Source organism: Miniopterus schreibersii (genome assembly GCF_964146895.1).
Source record: "Miniopterus schreibersii genome assembly, chromosome: 11".
Taxonomy (NCBI): Eukaryota; Metazoa; Chordata; class Mammalia; order Chiroptera; family Miniopteridae; genus Miniopterus; species Miniopterus schreibersii.
The window spans coordinates 54978318-55005896 of record NC_138111.1 but is presented as its reverse complement, the minus strand read 5'-3'; the positions used below and the strand labels follow the sequence as shown (position 1 = coordinate 55005896).

Here is a 27579-nt window from a genome sequence, read left to right as displayed (position 1 = left end):
TTGAGGACAAGTGGTAATCAGGTCCTTTTGCAGCAACCCGGGGCCGTCCCGGGCGTCGCCGGCCGCATTTTTGGCACGGCCCCCCGTCCCCCAGCTCCCTAACTCCGGCGGAGCCCCCCACCCAGGCAGCTCACCCTTCACCCAGACTCCCGCCCGCACCCCCGAGGCTGGCCCGCGGCGGGGAGGGCGGCGGCGGGGCTTGGCCGGGGCGGTCGGGTCGGCGCCGCGCGTCACGTGTCGCGGGGGGCGGGGCGGGCCCCGGTATAAAGCCCGGGCGCCCGGGGCCCTACTCTCCCAACGCCGGAGGTGTTGCTGCTGGAACCGGGCGCGCGCGACCGTCGGATCTTCGTCTCCTGCCTGCTGTGGGTCGGTGGGTGCGCGCCCCTCTGTGACCTGCGAGCCGGCGGGGCGCCCGCGGGGCTGGAGGCTGGACGGCGAGGGGTGGTGGCCGGCGGGGTCTCAGCGCCTCCGGGCCCTGGCTGGGGAGGGTCGGGCTCCGGGGCCTGCGCCTTCGGCACTTGCTTTTGTTCGCGGAGCCGTCTTTCGCGCCCCCCGCCCTGGCGCCGCTGTAGCTTCCCGGCCGGGTTGCGGGGTCACAGTTGCCATGGGTCCCGAAAGAACAGCCTTTGAAAGGAAATGCGTTAGAGCATCGCCTTAGAGCAGAGTTTTATGGGGTGCGCAGTGACGGTGGGGCCACCGATGCTGGCGCCCGACTTCCGCCTTCCGCGCGGTCCCCGCTCATTTCTGGAGGAACGGGGACCCTTGGTGGCGGGCGGGGGAACTGGCGGGCGGCGGGCGCGCCCTGCGCCGCGAGGCCGGGCTGTGCGCGCGGGCGCGGGGCGTTTGGAGCGCTCAGTGCGCACTTACAGGCGTCCGGAAAGGTTTCTCAGCTCCTGGGAGCACCTCGCGCCTCCTCTGCTTAGTCACCACCAAACTGGTTTCTTTGACAGAAAAGAAATACCCCCCCCCCCCCGCAAAGCTCCGTAGTCCAGATTGTGCAAGCTGCCTTCTGCTTGAAACCTCTCCTTAGGCTTAACGTGGATTTTAACTCGGTTAGCATTTCTGCGAACCGGTATTTCCCCTTCTAAAGGCGTTTCTGGTATCCTGGGGAAGAGACCAGGCAAAAACCTCAGCGACCTCGCTTTTCCCTGCAGAGCCTGTTTGGTGTTGCAAGTTTAGGCCGGCGCCCTGGAACTCGCCCCCAGGGGAGAGCTCTCAGAGCTGGAGGGTGGCAGGAAGCGCAGTCACCTTGCATTTTTCTCTACTTGAGATGAGCATTTGCTTGAGTTAGGGAATGAATCTGGGGGAGTCTTATCCTAGTGTCCTGAAATAAGTTTCTCTTCCGCAGGTTTCTCCTTTCTCCAGGAAGAAAAAATGGTGTCTGTTGCAGTGGATCCACAACCGGTATGAATTTTAAACAGCTGTTTCTTGATTCCTTTCCCTCCCCTTGTGTTTTGAAAAGTTAACACCCCCCCCCCCCTTTCTTGGTTGCAGAGCGTGGTGACTAGGGTGGCCAACCTACCCTTACTGAGCTCCACATATGACCTGGTGTCCTCGGCTTACGTCAGCACAAAGGATCAGTATCCTTACCTGAAGTCGGTGTGTGAGATGGCAGAGAAGGGCGTGAAGACCATCACATCGGTGGCTGTGATGAGCGCCCAGCCCATCATCCAGAAGCTAGAGCCGCAAAGTGAGTTCTGATTCCCACTCAAGATTTAGTCCGAGGGACCTGTTAGGAGCGAGCCTGGAGCTGGTTTGAATATGGTGAATCGCAGCCTAGTGCCCTGAGCACCCAGAGGCAGCATCAGGGAATCCTCGCCTGTCCTGAGGCACATACTGCCTTTGTCTAGAAACTGCCCGGTGACCCTCATTGTTATAGAAGGCTTGCTTCAGAGCAATGGCAGATGTTCATGATAACTTTTTAAAAATCCCCCACAAGCCCTGGCTGGGTAGCTCAGTTGGTTAGAGCATCGTCCAGATACACTAGGGTTGTGGGTTCAATCCCCAGTTAGGGCACATACACCAGTCAGCCAGTGAATGCATAAATAAGTAGAGCAACAGAAATCAATATCTATCCCTCCCCCCCTCCTCTTCCCCTCCCTTCCTCTCTAGAATCAACAGAAATCAATATCTATCCCTCCCCCCCTCCTCTTCCCCTCCCTTCCTCTCTAGAATCAACAGAAATCAATATCTATCCCTCCCCTCCTCCTCTTCCCCTCCCTTCCTCTCTAGAATCAACAGAAATCAATATCTATCCCTCCCCCCCTCCTCTTCCCCTCCCTTCCTCTCTAGAATCAACAGAAATCAATATCTATCCCTCCCCCCCTCCTCTTCCCCTCCCTTCCTCTCTAGAATCAACAGAAATCAATATCTATCCCTCCCCCCCTCCCCTCTTCCCCTCCCTTCCTCTCTAGAATCAATCAATAAAATTTTTTTTAAAATCCTCCATAGATGCTTCTATGTTGGCAACTGAAGTCACAAGGGAAGCCAGTGCGTGAACTGAAATGGACTTCCTTGGGACCAGACAGTGTACATGAACTGCTTTAAAAATAAATAATAGCAACTTTATTGAGAGACAGTTAACACACCATACAATCCACCCACTTAACACATACAGAATCAATGGTTTTTTTTAGTATATGCACAGAGTTGTGCGAGCATCACCACAATCAGTTTTAGAACATTGTATCACCCCAGGAAGGAACCTCATACCAGTTTCTGTCTGGATGATTAGAAAGTTCTGGGAATGATCCGGGTAGTAGTTACACAGCATGTCAGTATTTCATTCCTTTTCATTGTGGAATTATATTTCATTGTGTGGTTAGATCATATTTTATTTATTCATTCATCAGTTGATGGACATTTGGGTGCTTTTACTTTTTGACAGTAAGAATAATGAATGCTATTGTGAGCATTTGTGTATAAGTTTTTGTGTGGGCACATGTTCTCAGTTCTCTTGGGTATATACCTAGGAGTGGAATTTCCAGGTCATACAATAACTGTTTCGGTTTTTGAGGAACTGCCAGGCTTTTCCAAAGTGGCTTATCATTTTACATTCCCACTAGCAGTGTATCAAGGTTTTCCACATGAACCCTTTTTTAAAAAATATCTTTATTGATTTCAGAGAGAGGAAGGGAGAGGGAGAGAGAGATAGAAACATCAATGATGAGAGAGCCATTGATAGGCTGTCTCCTGCATGCCCCCGACTGGGGATCGAGCCCGCAACCTGGACACGTGCCCTGACCGGGAATACGAACCGCGATCTCCTGGATCCTAGGTCGAGGCTCTACTGCTGAGCCATGCTCAGCCGGGCTCACATGAATCCTTTTGAATGAAGGTTTAAATCATTCCCCCATATGGTTAAGTCGTGGACTCTCTGGAGTATAAGGAACCTCTAGAGACCAGTTTTCCAGCTCTGCTACTTCCCAAATGAATTTAGGACTAGTGCTTGGTTGGCCTGGTCATCATTAGGGGAAAATTTGGACTAAAATCTAGGCCTTATTAGGGAGATCCAGAGTGCTGTTAGTGTACCACTCCCTGTTGCCACGTACTGAATTAAGTGTAGGTAGGGGTTAAACCAGCATGGAAATGCTAATTTTGAGAGCTCTCAGATACCTTGTTCCCCGAATGAGGGTTCAGGTGAAGCCTGGCTTCTCTTGGCATTAACCTTAGGAGCCAGTGGATGAGGGAGAAGCTTCCTAGCCAGCTTCCTACCTGGCTTGTCTTACTTCTGCCTGCTGCTCCCACACCCCCTTATTTCCCTGTCAGTAGAAGAAAGTTGCCAGCAGCCTGCTCAGCCTCTTCCTGTCTGAGCAGTGCATAGTGTGATAAATGAAGATCATTGTTCTTGCTGTTTTTTGTAACTAATTTTTTAAGGTATAATAACATGTATCCATTCTATACCTACACTGTTAACATTTCCCTTATTTGTGATTCCTCTAGTTGCTGTTGCCAATACCTATGCCTGTATGGGGCTAGACAGGATTGAGGAGAAACTGCCTATTCTGAACCAGCCAACAGACCAGGTGAGCTTGGGGCAGGAGTGCTGAGGCTTTCCACCTCACATATCTTTTACCTCATTTGCTCCTCCAACAACCCTTGAGTGGTGGCAGGGAGGGCAAATGTACCTGGAAAGGAAATTGAGGCTCATCAGTTCTTAGTGACTTGCCCAAGGCCTAATGCTAGAAAGTGAAAGGGCTCGATTTCTTCTTTAACTCTTCAACTATGCTGCCTTAGTTAAGACCTTAAATATGTGTTTATGCACTTGTTTCTCACCAGCCAAGTGATCTGCTTTTCTGCTTGTAGGTTGTTGCCAGTGCCAGAGGTGCGGTGAATGGCGCGAAAGATGCTGTGACGACGACCGTGACCGGGGCCAAGGATTCTGTGGCCAACACGATCACGGGGATGATGGACAAGACCAAGGGAGCCGTGACTGGCAGTGTGGAGAAGACCAAGTCTGTGGTCAATGGCAGCATTAATACAGTCATGGGGAGCCGGATGATGCAGCTCGTGAGCAGTGGCATGGAAAACGCGCTCACCACGTCAGAGCTGCTGGTAGACCAGTACCTCCCTCTCACTGAGGAAGAGCTAGGTACATGGATTTTTGTCTCTAAATAATGTTGTATATTTTAAATCAGCTTCAGTGAGATATTCTTCATATACCAAAAAGTTCACCTTTTTCATACTAAATTTACAGTTGTGCAACCATCACCTCAGTCCAGTTTTAGAACATTTCTATCGCCCTAAAAGATCCTTTATGCCTGAATCTCCTTTATCTCTCTCAGACAACCACTAATCTTTCTATCCTTGTAGATTTTTTCTTAAGGCAATATTAAGTTTCACATTGAATTGTACATAGTGAATTTTGAAACTTTAGGAGAAATTAGCCTAGAGAAATAATTTTTACAAATGGATAGTCTTTAATGGGCTGCTTTACAGAATCATTAAACCTTCAGTGGCTACCATATGCCAGGTACCGTGTTGCCCAAGAAGCTCACTCTAGTGGGAAGAGACATGTGTAGATGAACCTGTCGGTTGCAGTGATATATTCTGGGTAGTCAAGCCCAGCAAGTAGACATGAGTTGTCTTGGGAAAATGAGTGCATAATTGCTAGGTGGGTGGATAGAATCAAGATCCAGGTTAGAGTCCTGGCCTTGTCACTTACAGCTGTGATCCCTTATGTTTTTTTTTTTTTTTTTGTCTCTTCTTTCTAACTTCAGAAAAAGAAGCAAAAAAAGTAGAAGGATTTGATACCGTTCAGAAGCCAAGTTATTATATTAGGCTGGGGTCCCTGTCTACTAAGCTCCGCTCACGGGCCTACCAGCAGGCTCTCAGCAGGGTGAAAGAAGCTAAGCAAAAAAGCCAAGACACCATTTCTCAGCTCCATTCCACTGTTAACCTGGTGAGTAAAAGCTCATTTAAAGGCATCTGAAGTGAGTTCATTTATCTCAAGGGATGAGAGTAAATGTAATCACGAAATCCAAGAATTTTAATTTTACCTTATGAACAACCCAGTAGAAAAATGGGTGAAGAGTAGACAGACAGCTCACAGAAATGGAAGTATAAATCACTGAAATGTATGAAGTGATGTTAATCTTCCTTTGAGGGGTCCAATTACAGATGCCTCTCTTTTCCTAACACACTGGCAAAGTGTGACGCTGTAGGCAATGGTGTAAAGAGGCGGACTTGTGGACTTCTGGAGGATTTGAGGGACAGTTCTTGGAAAGTTATAAGCACACCTATTCCTCGGCAGATTTACTTGTAGAAATTTATCCCACAGATACATGTTTGTTTAGAGTTGCAAAAGACTATAACCAGTGCATGTCAACTAATAGAGAACTAATTAAATTGATACATCACAAAAGACTATTGTGTAGCCATTAAAGATTGCCACTTTACAGAACAGTTTGTACTCTACAGCCATTCTTGGAAGGGGAAATGGGCGGCTGACAGTAGGGAGGAGGAAGTTTGAATTTTTTCTCTTATGTAATTTTTTCTTATATTTTACACATAAATATTAAATTGCAGTTGCCTTACCCATGCTAAACTGGAGGTAAAATTGAAGACAGTGGTTTAATAGTTAAATAGAGGCAGCAAAGAAGTACGATTACTTGATAATAAATAACAATGATGGCAGGGATTGCTCTCCTTAAACTTACGGATATTCCTATTTTATGTTCTGTGATTTACATTATAGATCTGAGAACAGGCTGACACAAATATCTGACTGGTTCCTTTGTTTTATTTCAATGTGCTCTAGATTGAGTTTGCCAGGGAGAATGTGCATAGTGCCAACCAGAGAATTCAGGATGCTCAGGATAAGTTCTATCTCTCCTGGGTGGAATGGAAGAAAAACATCGGCTACGATGACACTGATGAATCCCACTGTGCTGAGGTAAGACAGCTGACTGGGACACAGTCATCCGCGACAGTTTCGGAAGAAGTGCTGCCAGACTTTCACTTCAGTTTTCCTGCAATGCCTCTGAGAATACTATTCTCCAGCAAAAGTTTGAACAGAAAAGCAAAGCTGCAGTAACTTTAACAACCTACAGATATGCATATTTCCCCTAACGGGATACAGCTAAATTAGAACATGGGCCTTGCCCTCAGTACAGACAAATAGGGGATGTAGGCATTTTTATGTCATGGTGTTTTTGACAGCATAAAAACAGGCAATGAGACTATATCGGAAAAGTATCTAACTTGGTCTTGGAGAGGACGGGTGAGTCAGGTGGCTTCCTGGAGGAGGTGAGTGTTAAATTAAGCTGGGACTGAGTGGGAGAATAAACTAGGTGAAAGGGCAGTAAGGGGACTGATGTTCCAAACAGAAGAAAAAGCATGTCGTAGTCCTCAAAAGTGGTTCTTTAGGTTCCAAAAGCTAGTACGCATATCTATGACGTGAATAAAAAGACTGCAGCGCTCAGGGTTGTTAACGAGGATTTTAAAAAGTTGAAGAATTCACATGTTTGATGGACACATAACCAGCTTAGTGTAATTGAACTCATTCATACTTAGCATTGTTGGGCCCACTGCTAATTTTAAACTTGTTTTATTTTTAGCACATTGAGTCACGTACTCTTGCTATTGCCCGAAACCTGACTCAGCAGCTGCAGACCACATGTTCCACCCTCCTGTCCAACGTCCAAGGGTTACCACAGAACATCCAAGATCAGGCCAGTCACTTGGGGGTGATGGCTGGAGACATCTACTCAGTGTTCCGCAATGCTGCCTCCTTTAAAGAAGTGTCCGACGGCTTCCTCACTTCTAGCAAGGGGCAGCTGCAGAAAATGAAGGAGTCTTTAGATGATGTGATGGATTATCTTGTAAACAACACACCCCTCAACTGGCTGGTAGGTCCCTTTTATCCTCAGGTGATTGAGTCTCAGAATACTCAGGTCCAAGTTGCAGAGAAGACTACAACCAGCCAGGAGGCCCAGCAACCTGAGCACAAAACACATTAATCCTGTCCCTGTCCCCAGTGGGTGGTGTAGCCAGCCAGATGACGCCTTCTGCTATGTTAAAATGAACCTGCTAGACAGCTCCGAATTGGGGAAACAGCTAGCTAGAAAAAAGGGCCCCTTCATGATAGTCGTTTCCAACTGGTTAATGTCTTTGAAGTTCCTGGCATTAGCAGGTGGGTCATTTTGTTAACCTGGCTGGTAAGAAAAGAATGATAGACTGGTCAGAGCCTCGTCAGAGGCCACAAAAGGTCACATTGCATTTATGGTCTCCCTCTGTCGCCACTGTTGGCTGGCTGTCTGTACTGAATAAAAACACCGTCATGTGGGCTGTCGTGTGAACTGGTGTCTGCTCCGATTTGGTCTGAGCAGGCCTCATAATTGTTTTGTCTCGCAATGCATGCTTGTATAACCTTAGTCTTTTTATTTTTCATAAAGGAATGTCTCCTGTGAGTTCAATAAAATTCACTGCAGAATAGATCAGTTTTTTGCTGTGTGTTCCGTGTGCTTTGTGTGTTGCTTTCATAGAGCAGCTTGGCCTGCATGACAGGGTTATTAATACACATACATGAATTCCACTTGGCTGCCAGAGGGAATTTGGCAATGTAATCACACTGGATGACTAATGCCAAAAATGGAATGTTTGATGACAGGTTTTAAACAAGTGAAAAGTTAACGTGTCCCCCCAGAGTGGCTCTGCCGGCCCTCTGTTCCTGCTACCCAGGCTCCTCTGCCTGAGCCAGTATGCTCTTGGTCACCCTCTGGGTCCTGCCCTGTCCCATCCCAGGGGGAGCAGCAGCTTCACCCTGATTCTTGTGCTCACCTGGCTCACTCACAGGCGGTCTCTAGTGACTGCAGCATTCCCCACCCTTGGAATTTCCTATGGTCTGCCTTCCTCATTCCCTTGGTGTTGTGGGGAGAGGGGAAGCATCAGGGGTCCAGGCCAGCCACTTTGAGGTCACACAGAGATGTCGGACAATGTGCCTGTTTTGTAACTTGATGAAAAAGCCTACCCCTGAAATCCCCTTTTTGTTCTTCCTGGACCTGGGTGTTCAGCTCCTGCCCTTAACTGAATTGGGAGTCTCAGCCTCCTGCTCTGTGTATCCTGGATCCAGGGTCACGGAAGCCACACAGACATCCCTTTCTTCCCTTGCATGCTCGCTAGCAGCTGGTAAGGTCTTCACACCCTGATAACTCAGTTTTCTGCTTAGTGACACTATAGTAGTGGGAGGGACAGCCTGGCATGGCCTTCCCCTTGGCCTTGGGCAGGCCTTGATTCACTGTCACTTTGGAGCTGTGTTTTTCTTCTAGTTCCTGTATTCTAAACATTAGTACAAATAAACGTTTCTACACAGACAAAAAAGAAAAAGCTAATGTGCATATAAGGATTTTACTGGGTGATAGTCGCCTTCATTTGCCCGTTTACTGGACCCCTTGAGAATGGGTTTTTAAACCAGCAGAAGGAACTCCTGACCGACTGCCTTGCTGTAAGGGAACCAAAGCTGAAAAGAAACAAGTGCGTGACTATTTGCATTAGTCTCATGGAAAGGCCACGGGCATTTCTTGCCAATGAGCCATTTAAACTGCGACCCCTGGAGGGAGATTGTTTAGTGTCCAGTCTCAGCTGGACTAACTGTTATCACTAACTTTGGCAGAAAGTCCCTAACAGTTGTTGGTAAGAAACCTTTAGAAGATCACATGAGGGTGATCAGAGAAGTAAAAAGGCTTTGGACGCCCTGTTGAAGAGGGTTCGTCTTCCCTCCTGCCTAGGGTGTTCAGACTCCCAGTCCTTTCGATGTTGGTCAGCTACCTAGGAAATACCATAAATCTCCATGTAAAAAAGCTGCAGGATGCCAAACTTAAAAAAAAATAAAATCTTAGAATTTGAATAGAACTACATGTCTCTGCCTGTCCTTACTAAAAGGTTAGCAAGGCGGCCCTTCAGCAGAACCAAAGTCTAATTTGTCGTCTCTATCCTGGTTCATCTCTTTCTCCCCGTGAAAACAAGGAAGCAGCACATAACTTTATGTGCACTGGCATGAATGAATCTATCAAAACTAAACTATAGAGCTAAATTTTCCCCCCTTGAGGGAACTCCGGAGATCAGTAAACAGGTGAGTTGAAGGGTAAGGACTCACTGAGACTCTTGAAGCTAAGGAGCTTCTTGTTTCTGGGAAGATGGGACTGTCGTGATTTCTGGGCTTTGGGAATAGAGCCTATTCATTCACTTGCCTGCCCGCCCGCCCCCAGTGACTGGCATTTTCTAGAGCCTGTGTAACATTTTTTACTTTAGTTCAAATTGCCCTGCCCCTCTTTGCTTCAGAACTCCAAGGCTGGTATTTCATGGTTTATTCCAATTGGTTGAAAAGTTCATACACTATAGCTTTCTGCCCTAAACACAAGCTTTTGCATTTTCCCATCGTAAGAGTTATAGTGCCGACTGAGTTGCTTGTGAAAAGGAGACATTTCAGAGCTGTTCTTTATGAGCAAGACAATATAAAGGAGACCTCTCTTAGCTTCTAGAATCTAGAAGAACACCACTAGCCCTTGCTTTTTGCCATGAGCTATGGACACTGGTGGTGGTTTTGTCTGTCTTTGTATCTCAAGTTTGTGCCTAAATGCATTTCATGCTATTGTCAACATGTCTCAAAATTTGTGGTGTTCTTGCATCTTAAACTTTATTGTTGTATAAACAGGCAGTTTTGGTTTCACAGAATTTTCCCTAAGGAGGACATTTCTTTTGAGGAAAAAAGCTAAGCCTAGCACAGTAATTATGGCAGGTTTTTAAACATTTAGCTGCCTAAAGCCTGGCATGATGTGCCCAGATGTTCAAGGATGTTTTCCTTTGCATCTAATAACATGGACTTTATGGTTAATTCTGGGTGAAAAAAAAGAAACAAGGTGTACTAGCCATTAATCCCTTAGCCTTAGTTTTCTCATCTGTCATAAAATTAGTGATGCCTCAACAGATGGAAGTGAAGTGTTTGAGGATGGGCTGTCTTTTTCTGTTTTTGCACTAGAGGCATGGGGATACCATCTGTGGGACAGTGCCATGTAGTATCTTCAACTTGCTAATTCTGGTGTGAGTATATACTATGAGGTCATGATTAGTCAAATATTTCTGATTTGTTAAGGCATTATAGGTATTGAAAAACTAAAAAATGAAAAGGGGAAAAACTAAAAGCTGGTTTGCCTGAGATGCCTCTTTTAGAGTTTCATTTGGCTCATGGAGGTGGTAGTGAGGGAAGGAGGAAGGGGGAGCGAGGTAGATATGTGTGCATATATCTATCAGGTGCTGGGGGAGGGAAGGAGGGCCTCTTGCCAGCCTGACCTTCCTGGGCTCTCCTGGACTTGGGACTGGGTCAGCTGGGCCTTGGTCCTGATCCAGTTTCAGGAGTGACCCAGCACTGAGGCCTGCATGGCTGATCGTCTTGTGAGATGTCCCTGCTCTCTAAACCAAAGCATTTATTGCTTTTATCTCAGGGCAACACATTTCTGCTATAGGCGTCCACCTTCCCAACAGGTATCCTATAATATTTCCACAGTAAGCATTTGGTAAGGGAAAGATTCTTTGTCATCCCACTGTTGAGCAAGTCTCTGGCCTAACAGGTAATAGCAACAGGCAGCAGAAGGTCGCCTGAAGCTGAAGGCGTGTTTTACGGTGTCTTCCCTGTTCTCCCTGCTCACTGTTTGAGATCCTGCTGCTGCTCTCCCATGTTTGAGACGTTACTGAGATAGGCCCAGGTCATATTTTTAGGGCTGGTGAGCGCTGAAGCCTTCTTTTCTGCTTTTAACTTTTTTTCCTATTTTTTGTTTTGTTCTTTATTAATCTTTTTTCCTCCTTTCTTGTGTGAATCCTTCTTATTCTCTCTTTTAAATATTCACCTGAGGACAAGCTCTTTATTGATTTCAGAGAGAGGGGTGGGGGGGGAGAGAGGGAAACATCAATGTGAGGGAGAAACAGATCCCTTGCTTCCCGTACATGCCCCGGGCAGGGATCAAACCTGCCTCCTAGGCAGGTGCCCTGGCGGGGAACTGAACCCAAACCGCTCCGGTGTAGGGGCTAAGCGCCAACCGCCTTAGCTGCCAGGCCGGGCTGGCTTTTGTATTCTAGCTAATTGTAAATGACTACGGATAGATGTTGAATAGTGTGAGTCCAGCACAGTTCCTTTCTCACTGTCTGCCCTACACAGGTTAGAGCAAAGGAAAACTCAGCCAAGGAGGTAGCTGATGTGCCTGTCAGGCTGACTCCCTTGTGCAAAGTGGCCCTAGGGAGCCCTTGGGGTGGATAAAACCATGTAATCTTCCCCTGCTCTCTCTGTCTGGGCCAGGGACTATTAACTGGGGAGACTGATAAAATGCAGATTCCTGACTTTCACCACCAAAGAGTCTGGTTAGTAGGTCTGGAGGGAGTACCAGGCATCTGCATTTTTTAAATGCATCCTCCCCCCCCCCCCCAGCAAATGGCACAGTTGGTTGGAGTGTGATCTGGTGTAGGTTGCAGGTTGATTCCCAGTCAGGGCACATTCCTAGGTTGAGGGTTCGATCCTTGGTCAATCCCTGGTCGGGTGCTATGGGAAGCAACTGATCAATGTTTCTTACATTGATGTTTTTTTCTCTCTCTCCCTCCCCTTCTCTCTAAAAATCAATAAAAACAGATCCTCGGGTGAGATTAAATAAATAAATAAATAAATAGCATCTCCCCCCACCCCCCCGCCAAAAAAAATGTAATCATCCCTAGCGATTCTATTGCAAGTGACCCACTATCCATACTTTGAGAAGCAAAGAATATAGAAAACAAATGATTTTAACCTGAAACAAAAATAGGGATAGGGTTACCTATAGTCACTTCTCTCCAAACAAGACCCTCAATGTGCTCTCCATAAAATGCCTTTTTAAAAAAATTGATTTTAGAGAGAGAGGAAGAGAGAGAGTGAGAGAGAGCGAGAAACGTCAGTTTTGTTGTTCCACTTATTTATGCATTCATTGGTTGCTTCTTGTATATGCCCTGACCTGGATCAAACCCACAACCTTGGTGCATGGGGACGATGCTCTAATCAACTGAGCTATTCAGCCAGGACCACAGGAATTCCTTTTATACAAACAAACAAAAATTTTAGTTTTTCATTTCACTTCATTATTTCTACAATAATTATTTTCTATTTCAAAAGAAGTCAATTGTCATCCTATGTCATGTTTACCAGCATTGCATGCACATCCACCTTTACTAGAGAGTTAAATTCCCACAGATGGTGTTTTTCTTTCTGTAGTAGTAGCCTTGCCTATCCTGGGTCCCAGGCCACCACTAGTCTACCTTTATGCAAATTAGAAAATGGTACCTTATCCTCAACAGTGTAGTGCCACCTTCTGGCAAGTCATAATAAATATGGGACTCAATGAAGTCTATGGTAGGAAAGGCGCCCACTGTGGTTGTATAGTGAACAACCTCCACAATGTCCACAGGGCCCAGGGAATCCTAGCAGGGTCACTTGGTTTTCTTAAAAAGAATGTATTGCTGGTTTCCTGTGCTTTTCGGGGAGGGACTATAATTATCTCATTAGTTTCATAGTAAGCATCCGATTCTGAGTTTGGCCTCCATCACTGTTGGGCAGTCACAGCAAGAGACTTTTATACGTCTTTGATACTTGTTCAGGTCAATGAAAAAGTGACTTATTTTATTTTATTTTTTTAAAAATATATCTTTATTGATTTCAGAGAGAGGAAAGGAGAGGGAGAGAGAGAGAGAGAAACATCAATGATGAGAGAGTCACTGATTGAGCCCGCAACCCGGGCATGTGCCCTGACTGGGAATCGAACCTCGATCGCCTGGATCCTAGGTCGACGCTCAACCGCTGAGCCCTGCCCTGCAAGGCAGGGACTTATTTTATAAATCTGTGACATGATTTCTGCCACACTTCTAAAAACCCCATGAAGATTGTCAGGCACAACCACTACAATTTAAACTCACTGTGGGAACTTGACTGTGGCTGCCTCCTAGCTGCCCTGCCCTCCCCTGTTTCTTCCACAGCCCCCATGTAGGCTTTGAATTTAAGGGAAAGTAGACACTCTGAATCATTCTGATCATATGGAAGATGAATTATTCATATGGCTCTCCTAAATCATCTCAGGGACTAGAGGCACTTTTTTTGTTGGTGGTGGTGGTGATGGAAGGTTTTCTCCTAAAACTCTAAGTGTGGAATTTCCAACCTTTGCAAAGAACTCTATTTTAGGCCCACAGTTACCTGGCCTATAGGTGACTTTGAAGGTTTTTGGTGTGGTGGTATTTAAGGAATTAATGAGAAAAGCTACTGTTTATTGAACACCTTTTACAAGCTGGATTCATACTACCTTTATTCTTTATCTGCAACCCACTCAGGTATTTTTCTCACTTGAGAGGTGAGGAAAGAGCTAGAAAAGAGATATGTGGCAGGGTGGGAATTTAGCGCAATGTCTTACCGATGTCAAAGTGTGTGTATTTTTTTTGTCTAGAACTCTAGGCCTTTGCTAGAAGAAAATAGCAGCTTGTTTTCTTATTTGGGGCCCAGGAAATCCCTCTGCCCATATCTTCTTGTGTTGTAGCTTCCTGTTCTATTTTACATTTATTTAAAAACAAAGTGATATTGAATGTTATAATATACATTTACTAGAAATAGTTCAGGAGAGAGAGCTAAGCAAGATATGCTTTTAACCTAAAAAGTCTAAAATTACAATTGTCGACTTGTCTGGCTGATGCTCTGAATCCATTTGTATAAATATTGCTGGCTTTTGTGGGTGTCAGGCTCACTTTGCAAAGTGAATATTCATGAGTAGCTAGAATGCAGCTTGATCTCTCCAAACTGAAAGCCTCAGGAACAAATGGTGGAAGTTTGTGCCTCAGACCAGACAATCCTCTGAGCACCTGGTTCTTAGGGAAAAGTGCAATAAAGGCCACAAGCAGTCAGGTAAGGGGTCCCATTGACCAAAGCAAGACTCTTTTTGCCAGTTTTTCCCCCCCAACTATCTTAGAAATTGTGGTAAAATATGCATAGCATCAAATCTACCATTTTAGCTGTTCTTAAGTGTAAATTCAGTGGCATTAAGTACACTCATGATGTTGTACTACCATCACCAATATCCATTTCCAGAACTTCATCCTTACTCCAAGCAATAAACTCGATACCCATGAAATAATAACTCCTCATTTCTCCTTACCCTTTTTTTTTTTGCAGTTTTATAGCTTTATTCAACCAGCAGTTAGTTCTTATGCACATTAGCTGTCTGTAGATTTTTGAAAGTGGTGACAGGTATGTAGGTGAACAACACGTATAGCTTGTTTGGTGACTCTTGTCCTGGTTAGGGTTCTGGACAACCCCACCTGGATGGGGTACGGGACATTCCTTATTCCGCTGGCCCAGACGGCTTTGTTGAGCCTGGTGTCAATGCGCACATCCGGAGTCCCATCTTCATGCCAAATTTCCATGATCTCTTTGAGTGGTCGCTTCTTGAAACCCACTTTATAGGTGCGCTTGTGAGTGTTGATGGTGCGTTCTCTGGTCACTACCTCATCGATGGCAGAACAGTCCTTCTTGCCACCCTTCTCTGCGGGAGCCATTATGCCCAGCTCAAGTTGGGAAAAAAGCTCCCCTCTGTTTTTTGAAGGATTTTTACTTAGTTGTTTTGCTTCTGTTAAGTAATCAGATAATTTTTTCCTCTGCTATCAAGATTCCAGCCTTTAGTAATCTATTATACCTTACTAATTTTCTGCTTCTAATCTGCTTTTACCTAAGAAACATTACTTAGATTATCAAAATGGTATGTAAAGTAATAGAACTTATTACCCCCAAAAGCCTTTCCAATGAAGAGCTAGGACTTTGATGGCTATTTCATCTATTAAAAGATCTTTTGCTTCCTCAATTCCTAGACATTTCCCAAAGGGTTTACATTATTGGAAGTTAGGCTTATAAAAAAGTGGAGCATTATTATTTTTAAGAGAATAATAATAGCCCTGGCCAGGTAGCTCAGTTGATTAGAGTGTTGTCCCAATATGCCAAGGTTTCTGGTTCGATCTTCTTGCGCATACAAGAAGCAAACAGTGAATGCATAAATAAGTGGAACAACAAATCAATGTCTCTCTTTCTCTCTTAAATTTTCATTTAATAAGTCCACCACTAGTCAATTTCCTCTTAAAGAGAAGTTTCTTTAGTGTTTCATAATATGAGTGAATTTGAGGAATAAGTCTTATTCCTCTTATAAGACTTAGACTCTGGGTCTATAAGCACCTTGCTAGAAAGCACAACTATGGATAGACTAAGGGTCACCTCCATGCAGTAAGTAATGTCTCTGTGAGCTCACCTGAGCCTGAAAGTTTACTTCATTAGTGTTTGTTTATCCGAGATTCTTCTTTTACAGGTATTTGATTTCACTGCCATTGACTTGACATCTGAGACTGATGAAATTCCAGATATTATAGCTTTGGAAGAAGAGGATGGTCATTCACATGCTCATAACCCTGAGTCTTCTGGGGGCGAAATGTTGAAAAACTAACAAGAAAATACTTATTTGGCTAAATACAAAATTTGTGTCACATTAAACTTCATATTGCTATTGTGTTTATTCTTGTGGCTTTGAGGATTAATCTATTGGGAGTTAGTCTGTTTTTTGATTACTTAGTCTTAATTGTAATGAAACTTTGATCTAAACTTTTGTAAGGGATCCTAGTTCTGTATCATAAATCATTTAATATAATCCTTCGAAGTTTAATCATTGAAATGCCTATAATAAAAATTGGTCTGTATAATCTTGAATTGTTGTGCGTGTGTTTATACTAATAGAATTAACATTTGTGTGTGTATGTTTTGTTTTGTTTTGCCTCCCAAGATTCATTTCTGCTTCTTCTGGTAACAGAACTTTTGTGTCCTCGTGTGGGAGGAGGTTGTCTCCATGGGTACGCTGGTCAAGGTTTCTTTGCTTTCCCCTAGCCTAGGGCCGGGCATGTGACTGGAAACAGATCAAATGGGAGGAAGCATATCATGATGGGTAAAGACTTAGACTCTGGGTTCTAATCTTGGTTCTGCCACTTAATAGCAGTGTGACCTTAAACAAGTTACTTAATTTCTGTGCACCTTAATTTTCTCAACTGTAAAATGGGGATAACAGTAGGTTTGTCATGAAGAATCAATGAATTAACATTTGTAAAATACAAAACTTAGAGCAATGTCTGACACAGAGCAGCATTACTTAAGTATTAGAAAAGTAAACTGTAGAAACAATGGCCAACCAAGTAGCAATAAGCATCCCTAGTGTCCAGATTATAGTTTTGAAAGACCTTTTCCCACTAAAAGAAATCAGGGCTTTTTTGAGATATGACTGATTCCAGGTCTGAAGAAATGTACAAAATGAGCCTTGAACTTCTTGTTATTGCAGATAGCAATGAAGCCAATTTGAAAAGGTTCCCACTGACCAAAGATGGGCAGTTTCGAACTTCAATAAGGATAATAATTTCAACAGATTAAACCCCATACAATATTCAAATATATCATCATATATGTGAACAATCTAATTGGTTACCTTCAGGGGATGATAGCAAACCAATTCTTTATCTTGAAAACTGGTAAATAAAGGGAAAGAATTTAGCTATATATATGTGTGTGTATATATATATATATATATGTGTGTGTGTATATATATGTGTGTGTGTATATATATATATATATATACACACATATATACTTTAAAATTTTTTTTAGAGATAGAGGAAGTGAGAGGGAGAGAGAGGAACATTGATGTGAGGGAGAAATAGTGACTGGTTGCTTCCTACATGCACACCAACTGGGGATCAAACCTGCAACCTGGGTATGTGCCCTGATCTGGAATCCAATGGGTGACCTTTGGGTTCATGCGAATGACGCTCAACCAATTGAGCCACACCGGCCAGGGCACTTTCCTTATATTTTTACCACTAGGTAAACAAATAGTAAATGAGGGAAAGCCTCTCTCATAAAAGTATTTCCACTAACAAATGAAAAATAAGTGATACCTTAGTACTATAACAAATTACCTTAAACTGAGTGGTTTAAACAACAAACATTTATTTCTCACAGTTCTGGAGGCTGGAAGTTTGAGATCGGGGTGCCAGCATGGTGCCAGTGTGGCTGAGTGGATATAGCCTCAGCTCTCATAGCAAGGGGTTGCAGGTTTGATCCCTGGCCCTGGTTGGGGCACATGTGGGAGGTGCTGATGTTTCTCTCTCTGTCTGTCTCTCTCCCCCACCCTCCCTCCCTTCCACTCTCTTAAAAATCAATGGAAAAAAATATTCTTGGGCCTGGCCAGGCGTGGCTCAGCGGTTGAGCATTGACCTAGGATCCAGGAGATTGAGGTTCGATTCCCAGTCAGGGCACATGCAGGAGGCAGCTGATCAATGACTCTCTCGTCATTGATGTTTCTATCTCTCTTCCTCTTCCTTTCCCTCTCTAAAATCAATAAAAAGATATATTAAATATATATATCTCCTTGGGTGAGGATTAACAAAAAAAGGGAGGGCATGGGCACAAGCATGAAATCCATAACAAATGATAAATTAGAATTGCAGCATTTTGCAATTCCCAGGGAATTAATGGATCTAGGTCTTTAGCATTAATGTCTGTCAATGGCATAAACAAAGATATTACATTCTGCCAGATGAAGAGCATACACCAACCATCACCTAGTCTTAAAATTTTGTTTTAAATTAGATTTGTTGGGATGACATTGGCTAGTAAGATGATATAGGTTTCAAGTGTACACTTTTATGACACATGCTCTGTATATTGCACTGTGTGCCCACCACCCAAAGTCAAATAATCTTCTGTCAGCATATATTTGACCCCCTTTACTCTTTACTACCCCCTTCACACCCTTCCCTCTGGTAACCACCATCCTGTTGTCTGTGTCTATGAGTTTTTGTTTGTTTTTCTTGTTTATTTGTAACTTTGCATTTTATATCCCACCTATGAGTGAAATCATATGATTCTTAACTTTTTCTGACCTATTCCGCTTAGTATGATATTCTCAAGGTCTGTCCATGTTGTTGAAAATGGCAGTGTTTCATCTTTTCTTATGGCTGAGTAGTGTCCATTGCACATATGTCTCACATCTTTGGTATCCAGTCGTCTACCAAAGGACACTTTGCTTGTTTCCATGTTTTTGCCACTGTGATGAATGCTCCAATGAACACAGGGGTGTGCATGTATCTTTGTGAATAAATGTTTTCAAATTTTGGGGGTAGACACCCAGAAGAGGGGTTGCCAGGTCATATGGTAACTCTATTCTTAATTTTTTGAGGAATCTCCACACTGTTTTCCACTGTGGCTGTAGCAGTTCACATTCCCAGCAGCAGTGAATGAGGGTCCCTTTTCTCCACACCCTCTCCAACACTTGTTATTGCTTGTCTTGTTGATAACAGCCACCCTAACAGGTGTAAGGTGGTGCCTCATTGTAGTTTTGATTTGCATTTCCCTAACAGCTAGTGAAGTTGAGCATCTTTTCATACATCTGTGGATCATTTGTATGTCTTCTTGGGAGAGGTGTCTGTTCAGGTCCTCTGCCCATTTTTTAATTGGATTGTTTGTTTGTTTAGTGTTGAGTTGTGTGAGTTCTTTATATATTCTGGATATTAACCCCTTGTTAGAACTATAGTTTGCAAATATTTTTGCAAATATTTTCTCTCATTCAGTTGGTTGCCTTTTTGTTTTCTTGGTGGTTTCTTTTGCTCTGCAGAAGCTTTTTAGTTGGATGTAGTCCCATTCATTTATTGTTGCTTTTACTTCTCTTGCCTTTGGGGTCAAATTCATAAAATCTTCTCTAAGACCAAGGTCCATAAGTTCAGAACTTATGCCTTCTAGGTAATTTATTGGTTCAGATCTTATATTTAGGACTTTGATCCACTTTGAATTAATTTTTGTACATGGGGACAAACTTTAATTTAGTTTAATTCTTTTGCATGTGGCTTTCCAATTTCCCCAGCACCATTTATTGAAGAAGCTTTCTTTTCTCCATTGTATGCTTTTGGCTTCTTTGTCAAAAATTATTTGCCCATATACATGTGGGTTTATTTCTGGGCTCTCATTTCTGTTCCATTAGTACATGTGTCTTTTTTCTCCCAATACCATGCTGTTTTAATTATCATCGCTTGGTATTATAATGTGAAGTCAGGGACTGTGATATGTCTGGCTTCATTATTTTTTTCTCAGGATTGCATTGGCTACTTGGGGTCTTTTGTGGTTCCATACAAATATGATGATTTTTTTGTTCTATTTCTTTCAAAAATGTCATTGGGATTTTGATGGGGATTGCACCATCACCTAGTCTTGCCAAAGGTATCATACTTGAGTCTCATCAATCCTCTGGATCCAGGTGCCAATTTGAAAAATTTGGAAGACAGAGAGAGTGGAACATGTTGAACTGTACCATGAGGATGCTATCAGTAAAACCTAGACTATGGGAAATTATTCTGGTCAAGTAACCCCAGGTCTTCAAGAGATAAATTTTAAGAATAAAAGGGAGGGGATGGAGGCAAACCTGCATATTAAATTATATTATTAAAAACACACAGACAAACCTGGGAACGACCCCCCCCCCCAAAAAAAAAGCCAGAACGAATATTAAAGGGGCAAGATTAAATTACAGGTGTAGGGAAGCACACTTGGGAAGTAAAACTACAAGACAACCGAAGTAAGTGATTACTATAAAACTGACAATGGTGGTTACTTTTTGGCAAAGGGGGAATGGTTGGAGTTTTATTTTGCCAACATAAGAAATGTCCAAACCTGGACAGATTTTTTTATAAGAGTTTATTTGAGACAAACGGATGACATTGCTGGAAAGCACGATCTCAAATGCTTAGGAGAATGACAGTTTCGCAGTTTCTTTTATATACCTGGAATTAAGGAGGGAATGTAAAAAAGATTACATGGAGGCAGGGAAATCTCTATGATTGGATTAATGGATGGTTAACAAGATTATGTGTTCCTTCCTGAGTAGTTACATTTCTGAGGGGGTCTGAAAAAGTGGCATTTTAAAGACGTGTTAACCTAGATGCACAAAAACAAAGGACAGGGCTTGCTTAAGGCAAAGATAATATTTTACTAGGGAAGTTATAGGCCTGAGGTGTGAGTACCCCATTAGGAATTTATGATCAAATCACCCTGTGAGGCTCCTTTTGGTTAAATTTATTACAGAGGCCCCCTTTCATCCACAATTTCTTGTCCTGGGTGGTACTACAAGGACATTCACCTACAGTAATATATTAAGCCATTTAAAAGAAGCAAATTGGACTGCCTGGGATAAAAATCTTGAGTGCAGTGGCACATGGACCTGCAGTTCCCTGAGCCTTATTCTATGACCTTTCCATTCTTCATGCTACTCAATATTCATTTACTAAAACTCCACCAAAGCCAGTTTTGCTGTTTGCAAACAAAGAATGTTAATTGATACAAATGGCCTTGGCAAGTTACCATTAGCCTTGAGATGGATGGGTATAGATAACTTTTTTTTTTTTTAATGATGGAAGATATTATAGCATGTTTGTATACTAATGAGAAGAACTGATGATGCACGACAAAGTAGAGGACAAATGCTGGAGCAAACTCCTAGAGCAGGAGAAAAGGAGTATTACTCTCTTTTTATTACCAAATAAGTGAGAGGACTGGTCTTATATAGGCATGACTTTATTCACCCAGATTAACAAGAGAGAAGGAAGACTATATGCAAAAAAGATTTAGGCATATTGGTAAGTTGTTGATGGAAGTTATTTTTTGGAAGCATCTATTAACTAAGAACAAAGGACATCACTGAGAGTGAGGATGGAAAAGTAGGTATTGGAGGTTTAGAGGAGGGAAGAAGGTACATATAATCGTGTGAAGAGGAGATTTGGGATAAATAGTAGGGTGAAGAGGGCCTAAGGGCCCACTTGAGTTGTCATAAATTTTGATTGACACCAGGCATCATAATTGGGTTTAGCTGCTGCAGGTGTAAAATAGGTTGAGAACTGGATTTAATAGGCTTTTGGATTCTGCAATATAAATTTAGCAAAGAGAGAAAGGGGCCAGGAAGCTGAGAAGGTCAAGGAACTGAGAGGCCAAGGCATTGGAAAGGTCGCCTCCACTGATATTGAAAATCACCAAAAATTATCCCAGGAGTAAGGTTGGAGGGGCAGAATTAAGTCCTAAATATTCTCAGAATGAGGTCTAGCAACTGGAGATCTCACACATGACCTCCACAAGGAGGAGCTGTGGGTAACAGCAAGAACTGCAAAGGAGCTGGTGGTTTCTGCGAGGCAGCAAGCGCCAGAGCTGGCAAGGAGAATAAAGTAGGATGCCCGCTGCATTGCCAGGCCCTGTTGCGTAGGGGTGTGGGAGAGAAAAGTCATTAATTGAGAGGGCTGCAGGGGGAAGCTGTATGCTTAGGGGAGAGCCAGATATCGCAGAGCAAGAAGATGAAAGAAACGTTCAGCATTTGAAATACAGGCGATATTACTAATAATAGCCCTGAGACTCAGGGGTTAGGTGACTTGTTCAGGGTCACACAGTCGGTGAGAATAGCTGAGGATGGAACCCAGTGCTCCTTCCACGACACGGAGCCACAGTCTTCCACCTGCATGTTTATCTGACGTAACACGTCTCTAGGAACAAAAGGAACCTCAAAGCCGTCAGATCGCAAAGCGTGAAGCTTTAGAACCGCTTAAGGTACCGCTTGCAATTACGCAGGCGCAGGAAAGTCCGCTGGCCACGCAATGCACTGTGGGTCTTGTAGTTTCCCCGCTGGGCCTGGCGGGCGGGGACGGAGGGAAGAGCGCATTGCATGGCGGGATTTATAGCCCGGCGGCCCGCCCGCGGCTCCGCAGGAAGCGCGGGAGTCTTGGTTTGAGGCGGCTTAGGCAGCTGTGCGGCGTTGCGCTTAGAGGCTCCATTTCTCCCTGAGACTTTACAGCTGTTCGAGGCGAAATGGCTCCGGACTAAAGAGGAGCAGGCGGTGGCAATGCAGGGGCGGCAGCGACCGCTGGCTGCCTGTGGGGAAGGGGCCCTAGGGCGCTCTGAGTAGTTTGGGCCTTTGTTTCTTCCGTTGCAGTGACACCGCCTGCCTCGAAGATGAGCTCGTCCCGGGTCGCTTCTTTCAAGAAGGAGCATCTTTGGATGTATCTGCAGACTCTCGGCTTCGAGCCGGGCCCAGCCACCGCTGCCTGCGGGAAGGTGGCGTCACACACGCACCTCGGAGTGTAAGGAGGCCGGGGCGGGCGGGGCGGGGGAGTCGCCGGGGACTCGGCGCGGACCTGGCCGGCTGATGGATGAAGACGTGGAGCGGTGCTGCGTTCCCGGCGCCGGCTCCTAAGCTCTGCTCCCTGCTGGCAGAGACGATCAGTCAGGGAGCAGTGCCCGGAGCGCTTTGTAGGGGAGTAGAGTCTGCATTTGGGGCAAAACCGGAGAGGCAGTTGAATGCTGCTTTGGTGGTAAAGCTGCGCGGTCCGTGAAGTCGAGGGCGGGGTGCAAGTTGGTGGTGGAGGGACGTGAGGACCGTACATGCAAACGCCTTTGGCGCTCCAGGGAGCCTTTCAAGCTAGTTAGTTGCTCTTTAGTTTATAATTTTTACTTTTGAATGAGCAAACTGAGGCATGCCACACTTAGCAAAAAACAGAGAAGGGTATTCAGATGAAGAGCAGAAGCCCCTTCTCTACTTTGCCGTTAATTTTATGGTTATGATTATAAATCTGAGTATTTTGTTTGTATTTTTGTATCTTAAAGTACCAACTTTAGACAGTATCTGATTTTACCACTATAGGCCAAGAGAAATTTGGGGTGCATTGGCTACCTCCTGTTCTCAAATCTTAATTGTGTTATTTCAGTTCGTCTAGTGACAGTGTTTTAGTATGTATTTAAACCGCTGTTTCTTGATGGATCAATCTGAAAAATATCTCTTGATTCCCCACTGTAATTTCACCAGGAAGGTAGCTATTATTTATAAGATAATTAGCTCACCTACGTTTCCCTAATTCCCTCTGCCTTCTCCCTCTTGACTTTTTTCAGCTGTATTACAACTTTTACTGTCAAGGTTTAGAGGTATAATTAAGTTTTGTTTGGTAACTATTTGTTTAGAAGTTACTGCGATTTACATGTAGAAGTGTTTTGTTTAGGAGTCTGTTCTAAAAATTGACGATAGTGGATAGCATTTATCAGGTTATGATTATGTATTAATAGACCCTCCATTTATCTCAGGTGATTTGATGCCCCCAGCACAGCCTCATTTCCCTGTACTGTCAAAGCTTAAAGCTTCTCCAGGCCTCCACTGAGAATGGTTCCCATTGCCACTGCACCCTTCTCTCTAGTATTTTAGCAATCTTAGTTTTCTCAGCTCTGGTTTGTTCAATTGTAATCTGCTGTTCCCCTTTGAAAATTAGTAAATTTGTCAAGTCTGGCCCAGTAGTAGCTGTTTTTCTTTCTTCTTCTGACACCATCATTGCTCCCCCCCCCCCCCCCAGTCTTTAGAGTCATTTCGGTGGGTTATTATTTGGAAACAGATGTTCCCTTTGAAATGCTTTAAGCACGAATGTGGCATCAAATTTATTTTGAAAATATTGTAATTTTTTATTTATTTATGCTCATATATGGTAAAAATCATTCTTTTTGGTGTGCAGTTTTGTGCGTTTCTAGTTTCTTTGAGAATGTAGTTGTGTAACTACTGTTCTTATAAAGCTAAATATACGCTTAACATATAATGCAGCAATTTCATTGTTATGTATTTGCCCAAAAGATTTGCATTTTGGAAAAACCATTCTGGTTGCATTACAGGGTTGCATTGGAGTTAGGTAGGTCTAAACTATGGTAGCAGTGGGAATGGAAAGAAAAGGTAATTCTTTCATTGGTTAATTCAACAAACAGTTGAACACAGTATTGGACCTGGGTATACAGTGATGAACAGAACAGACATAAACTTTTACCTTGTAGAGTTTTAGTCTAGTGGGTGAACAAATATCTTCAACAGATAACTTATTAAAGCTTAAGTGTCAAAGAGAAGAAACCATACTCAGTGAAAAAAATAACAAGTTTGTGAGATAATAAGGAGGTAAGGTTTGTGTTTGTCGAGGAACAGAAACATTTCCAGGACAAAGTTGTTTGACATGGGTAAACGTGGGAACTTAAAAAAAATTTTTTTTGTCGATTTAAAAATTTATTTATAATTATAGTTGACATACAGTATTATATTAGTTTTAGATGTACAACATAGTGATTCAACATTTACACACCTTACAAAGTGATCAATACAGTAAGTCTAGTAACCATCTGTCACTACATAGTTATAGCATGGGAACTTTAACATTAACTCTCTTTTTGAAAATCTCAAGATGATAGCTTTCTGTGTTCATAGAAGGAATATTTGCATCTATTTGTCATGCATTCCAGTAACTCACAGCCCATTTTTCAATTGCCTAGCTCCTAATCCAGTTTGTTTTTAGAGTCTGAAAACAAGGAATTACCCAAGTGAGATATTCCTTCAGATCATTGTTGAAAATGTATTAAACATGAAAGTATCTCAGATTTTTATTCTAAATGTTCAAACTTTTATAATAGCATGTAGAGAGAATCCCCTTAGATATATTTTACTGTGTTCTAGTGAGTTTTGTTCCCTTTTTTATTATAATGTCTTCAGTTTCTTCTGAGACCTTTCCTTTATAGTTACTTGGTTTTGTTGCTTTTAACTTCTTTGATGCTCGAGTTGCACCCATGTAAATGACTTTTCTTTTTTTACAAATCATCTTTTTATACTAGGGTAGTGGGGGAGGACTCATAATTTTTTATCTGGTAACTTCCACAGGTTCTTTCCTTCTTGAGTGTAAACATTAACTTCTCTTGGGATATATGTTCTGTTTTTATCCCTTTCTTGCTTATCCAGAGACCTTAAATTGCTTTGGTTCATTTTTCGTACCACACTTCACCAGAAGGACTTTGAAAAATGGTGGCTATACCTCCATGCCAAGTTTGACTTGTTTTGCCTTGGTAATAGCCAAAGTCAAGCTTAAAATCTTGCAGGTAGGCCATGCAGCAGAGGGTGGTTTCTGAGGTGGATCTTTGTTGGTAGGTTGCTGCCCTAGATTAAGTTCAGAAGACTCTTCCTCCTAGCCCCTAATCCTCAAAGCCTGAATTTACCATTTCCTACCAGACACCTGCAGAGCCCTGGGGTCCTGGGAGGGGTTGAGAAGGGGAATGGAGCATAGAGCAGTGGCTGATGACCCTGGCCTAAAGGATGCCTTATACCTGTGTGACATTTCTTACAAAATTTAGTTTTTGTTTTTTCCCCAGATTGTAGTTTTTTAGGTTTTGTATTGATTAGTTAGGGAAATCAGGACAAAAAAACCTCTAAGAGGCTTGCTAGAATTCCGTTATAAGGATGGTTGTAGGAATAAAATGTAATAGTAAAGACTCTAGACTGGGGTCAGATGACATATTTCAAATCACTGGTTTTCCATTCCTGGTTATGTGGTTTTGGGCAATTATCTAGTCTCTTTAAAGTTTAAGTTTCTTTATCTGTATAATGGGGATAATCAAACTACTTTGTACTATCATTAGTGTTAAATAAAATAACCCATGGTAAAGCAGCTAGCATATAGTACTTAATCTCATATGATTGTGGTAAAAGATGAGTTACTGCCTGTAAAAGGCCTAAATTAATACTTGGAAATAATAAACTCAATAAATATTAGCTATTTTATTGTCATTCAGTAAATGTTGGTGTTAACATCTTCAGTGTATCATAGGCTGTGCATGGTGTTCTCTCCACCTAATTAGCCTTTCCTTTTCTTTCTTTTTTTTGTTGTAGAATGGTCTCACTGTAATAAAGCAAGTTCTACCAGTTTTTTTCTATTTGATATGTATTTTCAGAATCAGAAATACAACTTGTATCTTTTTCTTAATTGGTTGTAAAAATATACATGAATGAGGAAAATGAACTTGCCTTAGCCTCTTGAAGAGTGAAAAATACTAATTTGTGTCAAACTTTTATACAGCTTTTGATGATACTTAGTTTTATTAACCGTTTTTCTTTTTGTCCCCTGCTTCTATTTCTTTTTAAACCATTAGGAACATGTTCGACAAGCCGAACCGTGATGCCTTTCAAATAGTGTCTTATTTCTTGTTTCAAACGCTGGACCAGTCTCTCACCAAAGAAGTTTTCAAGTGAGTAAAAGTTATTTAATTTTCTTTTTGTAACTAATCATTCTCAAATTTGAAAAGGGACTATGCCTTGATATAAGCCAGGATATCAACTTTGGCCTTTCTGTATTATTTTGAATTGATGTCATAAAAATCAGGTTTGAGTCTTACAAATTTAGTGCTTAATCTTTATAAATCTGAGTGATATTTTTTTGGTACTCATCTTAAAAATCATTGTATATTCCTAGGTAAATTAGATTAAAAAAAAAAAAAATTAGTTCCTAACATTCTTCATAGTCTTAATTATTAGGCAAAACAAATAACTAGTACCAATTTATACACTCAATTTTGCCTTACTTTTCTTTTTGATAATTACCCTCTGCCTTATTTCTTTTCTTGTAGGTTATGTTATTTGTTTTGTCTATTTTTACTTTCGAGGTGTCTATAAATCATTATTATTATTATTTTTTAATGTATCTTTATAGATTTCAGAGAGAGGAAGAGAGAGAGAGAGATAGAAACATCAATGATGAGAGAGTCATTGATCAGTTGCCTCCTTCATGCCTCTCACTGGGGACCGAGCCCACAACTGGGACATGTGCCCTGACTGGGAATGGTACCTCTATCTCCTGGATCCTAGGTTGATGCTCAACCGCTGAGCCACGCCCAGCCAGGCCTTATTATTTTTGTTAATCACATATATATTAGAGTGTCAAGTGCTGTAGGCAAAAATGATTTCTGTTAAGTTTAGCCTATTATATGGTGTTGAATATTAAATAGTTTAAGAAGGAGATAAAAATATTAATACCTATTTGCCTTGGTTCCAAGTTATTTTGCTTGTGATTTGGGTTTCTTCTGTCAGAAAAAGTGTTCACATTTGTTTTAACATTTATATTGTGTCATCACCCTCAATATAAAAAAGCAACAAGTTTAGGGCATTGTTTAGGGCATTGTTTTATTTTTGATAA

At 42.7% G+C, this 27579-nt stretch overlaps 2 protein-coding genes and 1 pseudogene across 5 annotated transcripts in view; 2 read left to right on the top strand and 1 right to left on the bottom strand.

Moving 5' to 3' along the window:
* Window positions 1–242: 242 nt before the first annotated feature.
* PLIN2 (perilipin 2) lies at window positions 243–17073 on the top strand. Of its 3 annotated transcripts, none has more exons than XM_081151420.1 (9): window positions 243–370; window positions 1349–1404; window positions 1495–1690; window positions 3943–4025; window positions 4306–4591; window positions 5220–5401; window positions 6260–6394; window positions 7059–7349; window positions 15846–17073. In XM_081151420.1, exons 2-9 carry the CDS (start codon window positions 1375–1377, stop codon window positions 15978–15980), a joined length of 1338 nt encoding a protein of 445 aa, XP_081007546.1. In that variant the 5' UTR covers window positions 243–370; window positions 1349–1374; the 3' UTR covers window positions 15981–17073. The 3 variants fall into 3 exon arrangements, with proteins under 3 accessions (XP_081007546.1, XP_081007547.1, XP_081007548.1); XM_081151421.1 differs by having other exon boundaries at window positions 297–366; window positions 15846–16238; XM_081151422.1 differs by having other exon boundaries at window positions 298–362; window positions 15846–16238.
* Window positions 14691–15048, bottom strand: LOC308563875 (large ribosomal subunit protein eL31 pseudogene; annotated as a pseudogene). The gene has a single exon. The product of its transcript is annotated as a large ribosomal subunit protein eL31 pseudogene (transcript).
* A 5173-nt stretch (window positions 17074–22246) lies between the features above and the next one.
* The window catches only part of HAUS6 (HAUS augmin like complex subunit 6), a 37771-nt gene continuing 32438 nt past the window's right edge, over window positions 22247–27579 (top strand). Inside the window, exons 1-2 of the mRNA XM_081151418.1 lie at window positions 22247–22686; window positions 26540–26635. Coding sequence (XP_081007544.1) covers window positions 22559–22686; window positions 26540–26635 — 224 coding nt within the window. The 5' untranslated portion in view covers window positions 22247–22558. The remainder of the gene's footprint in view (window positions 22687–26539; window positions 26636–27579) is intronic.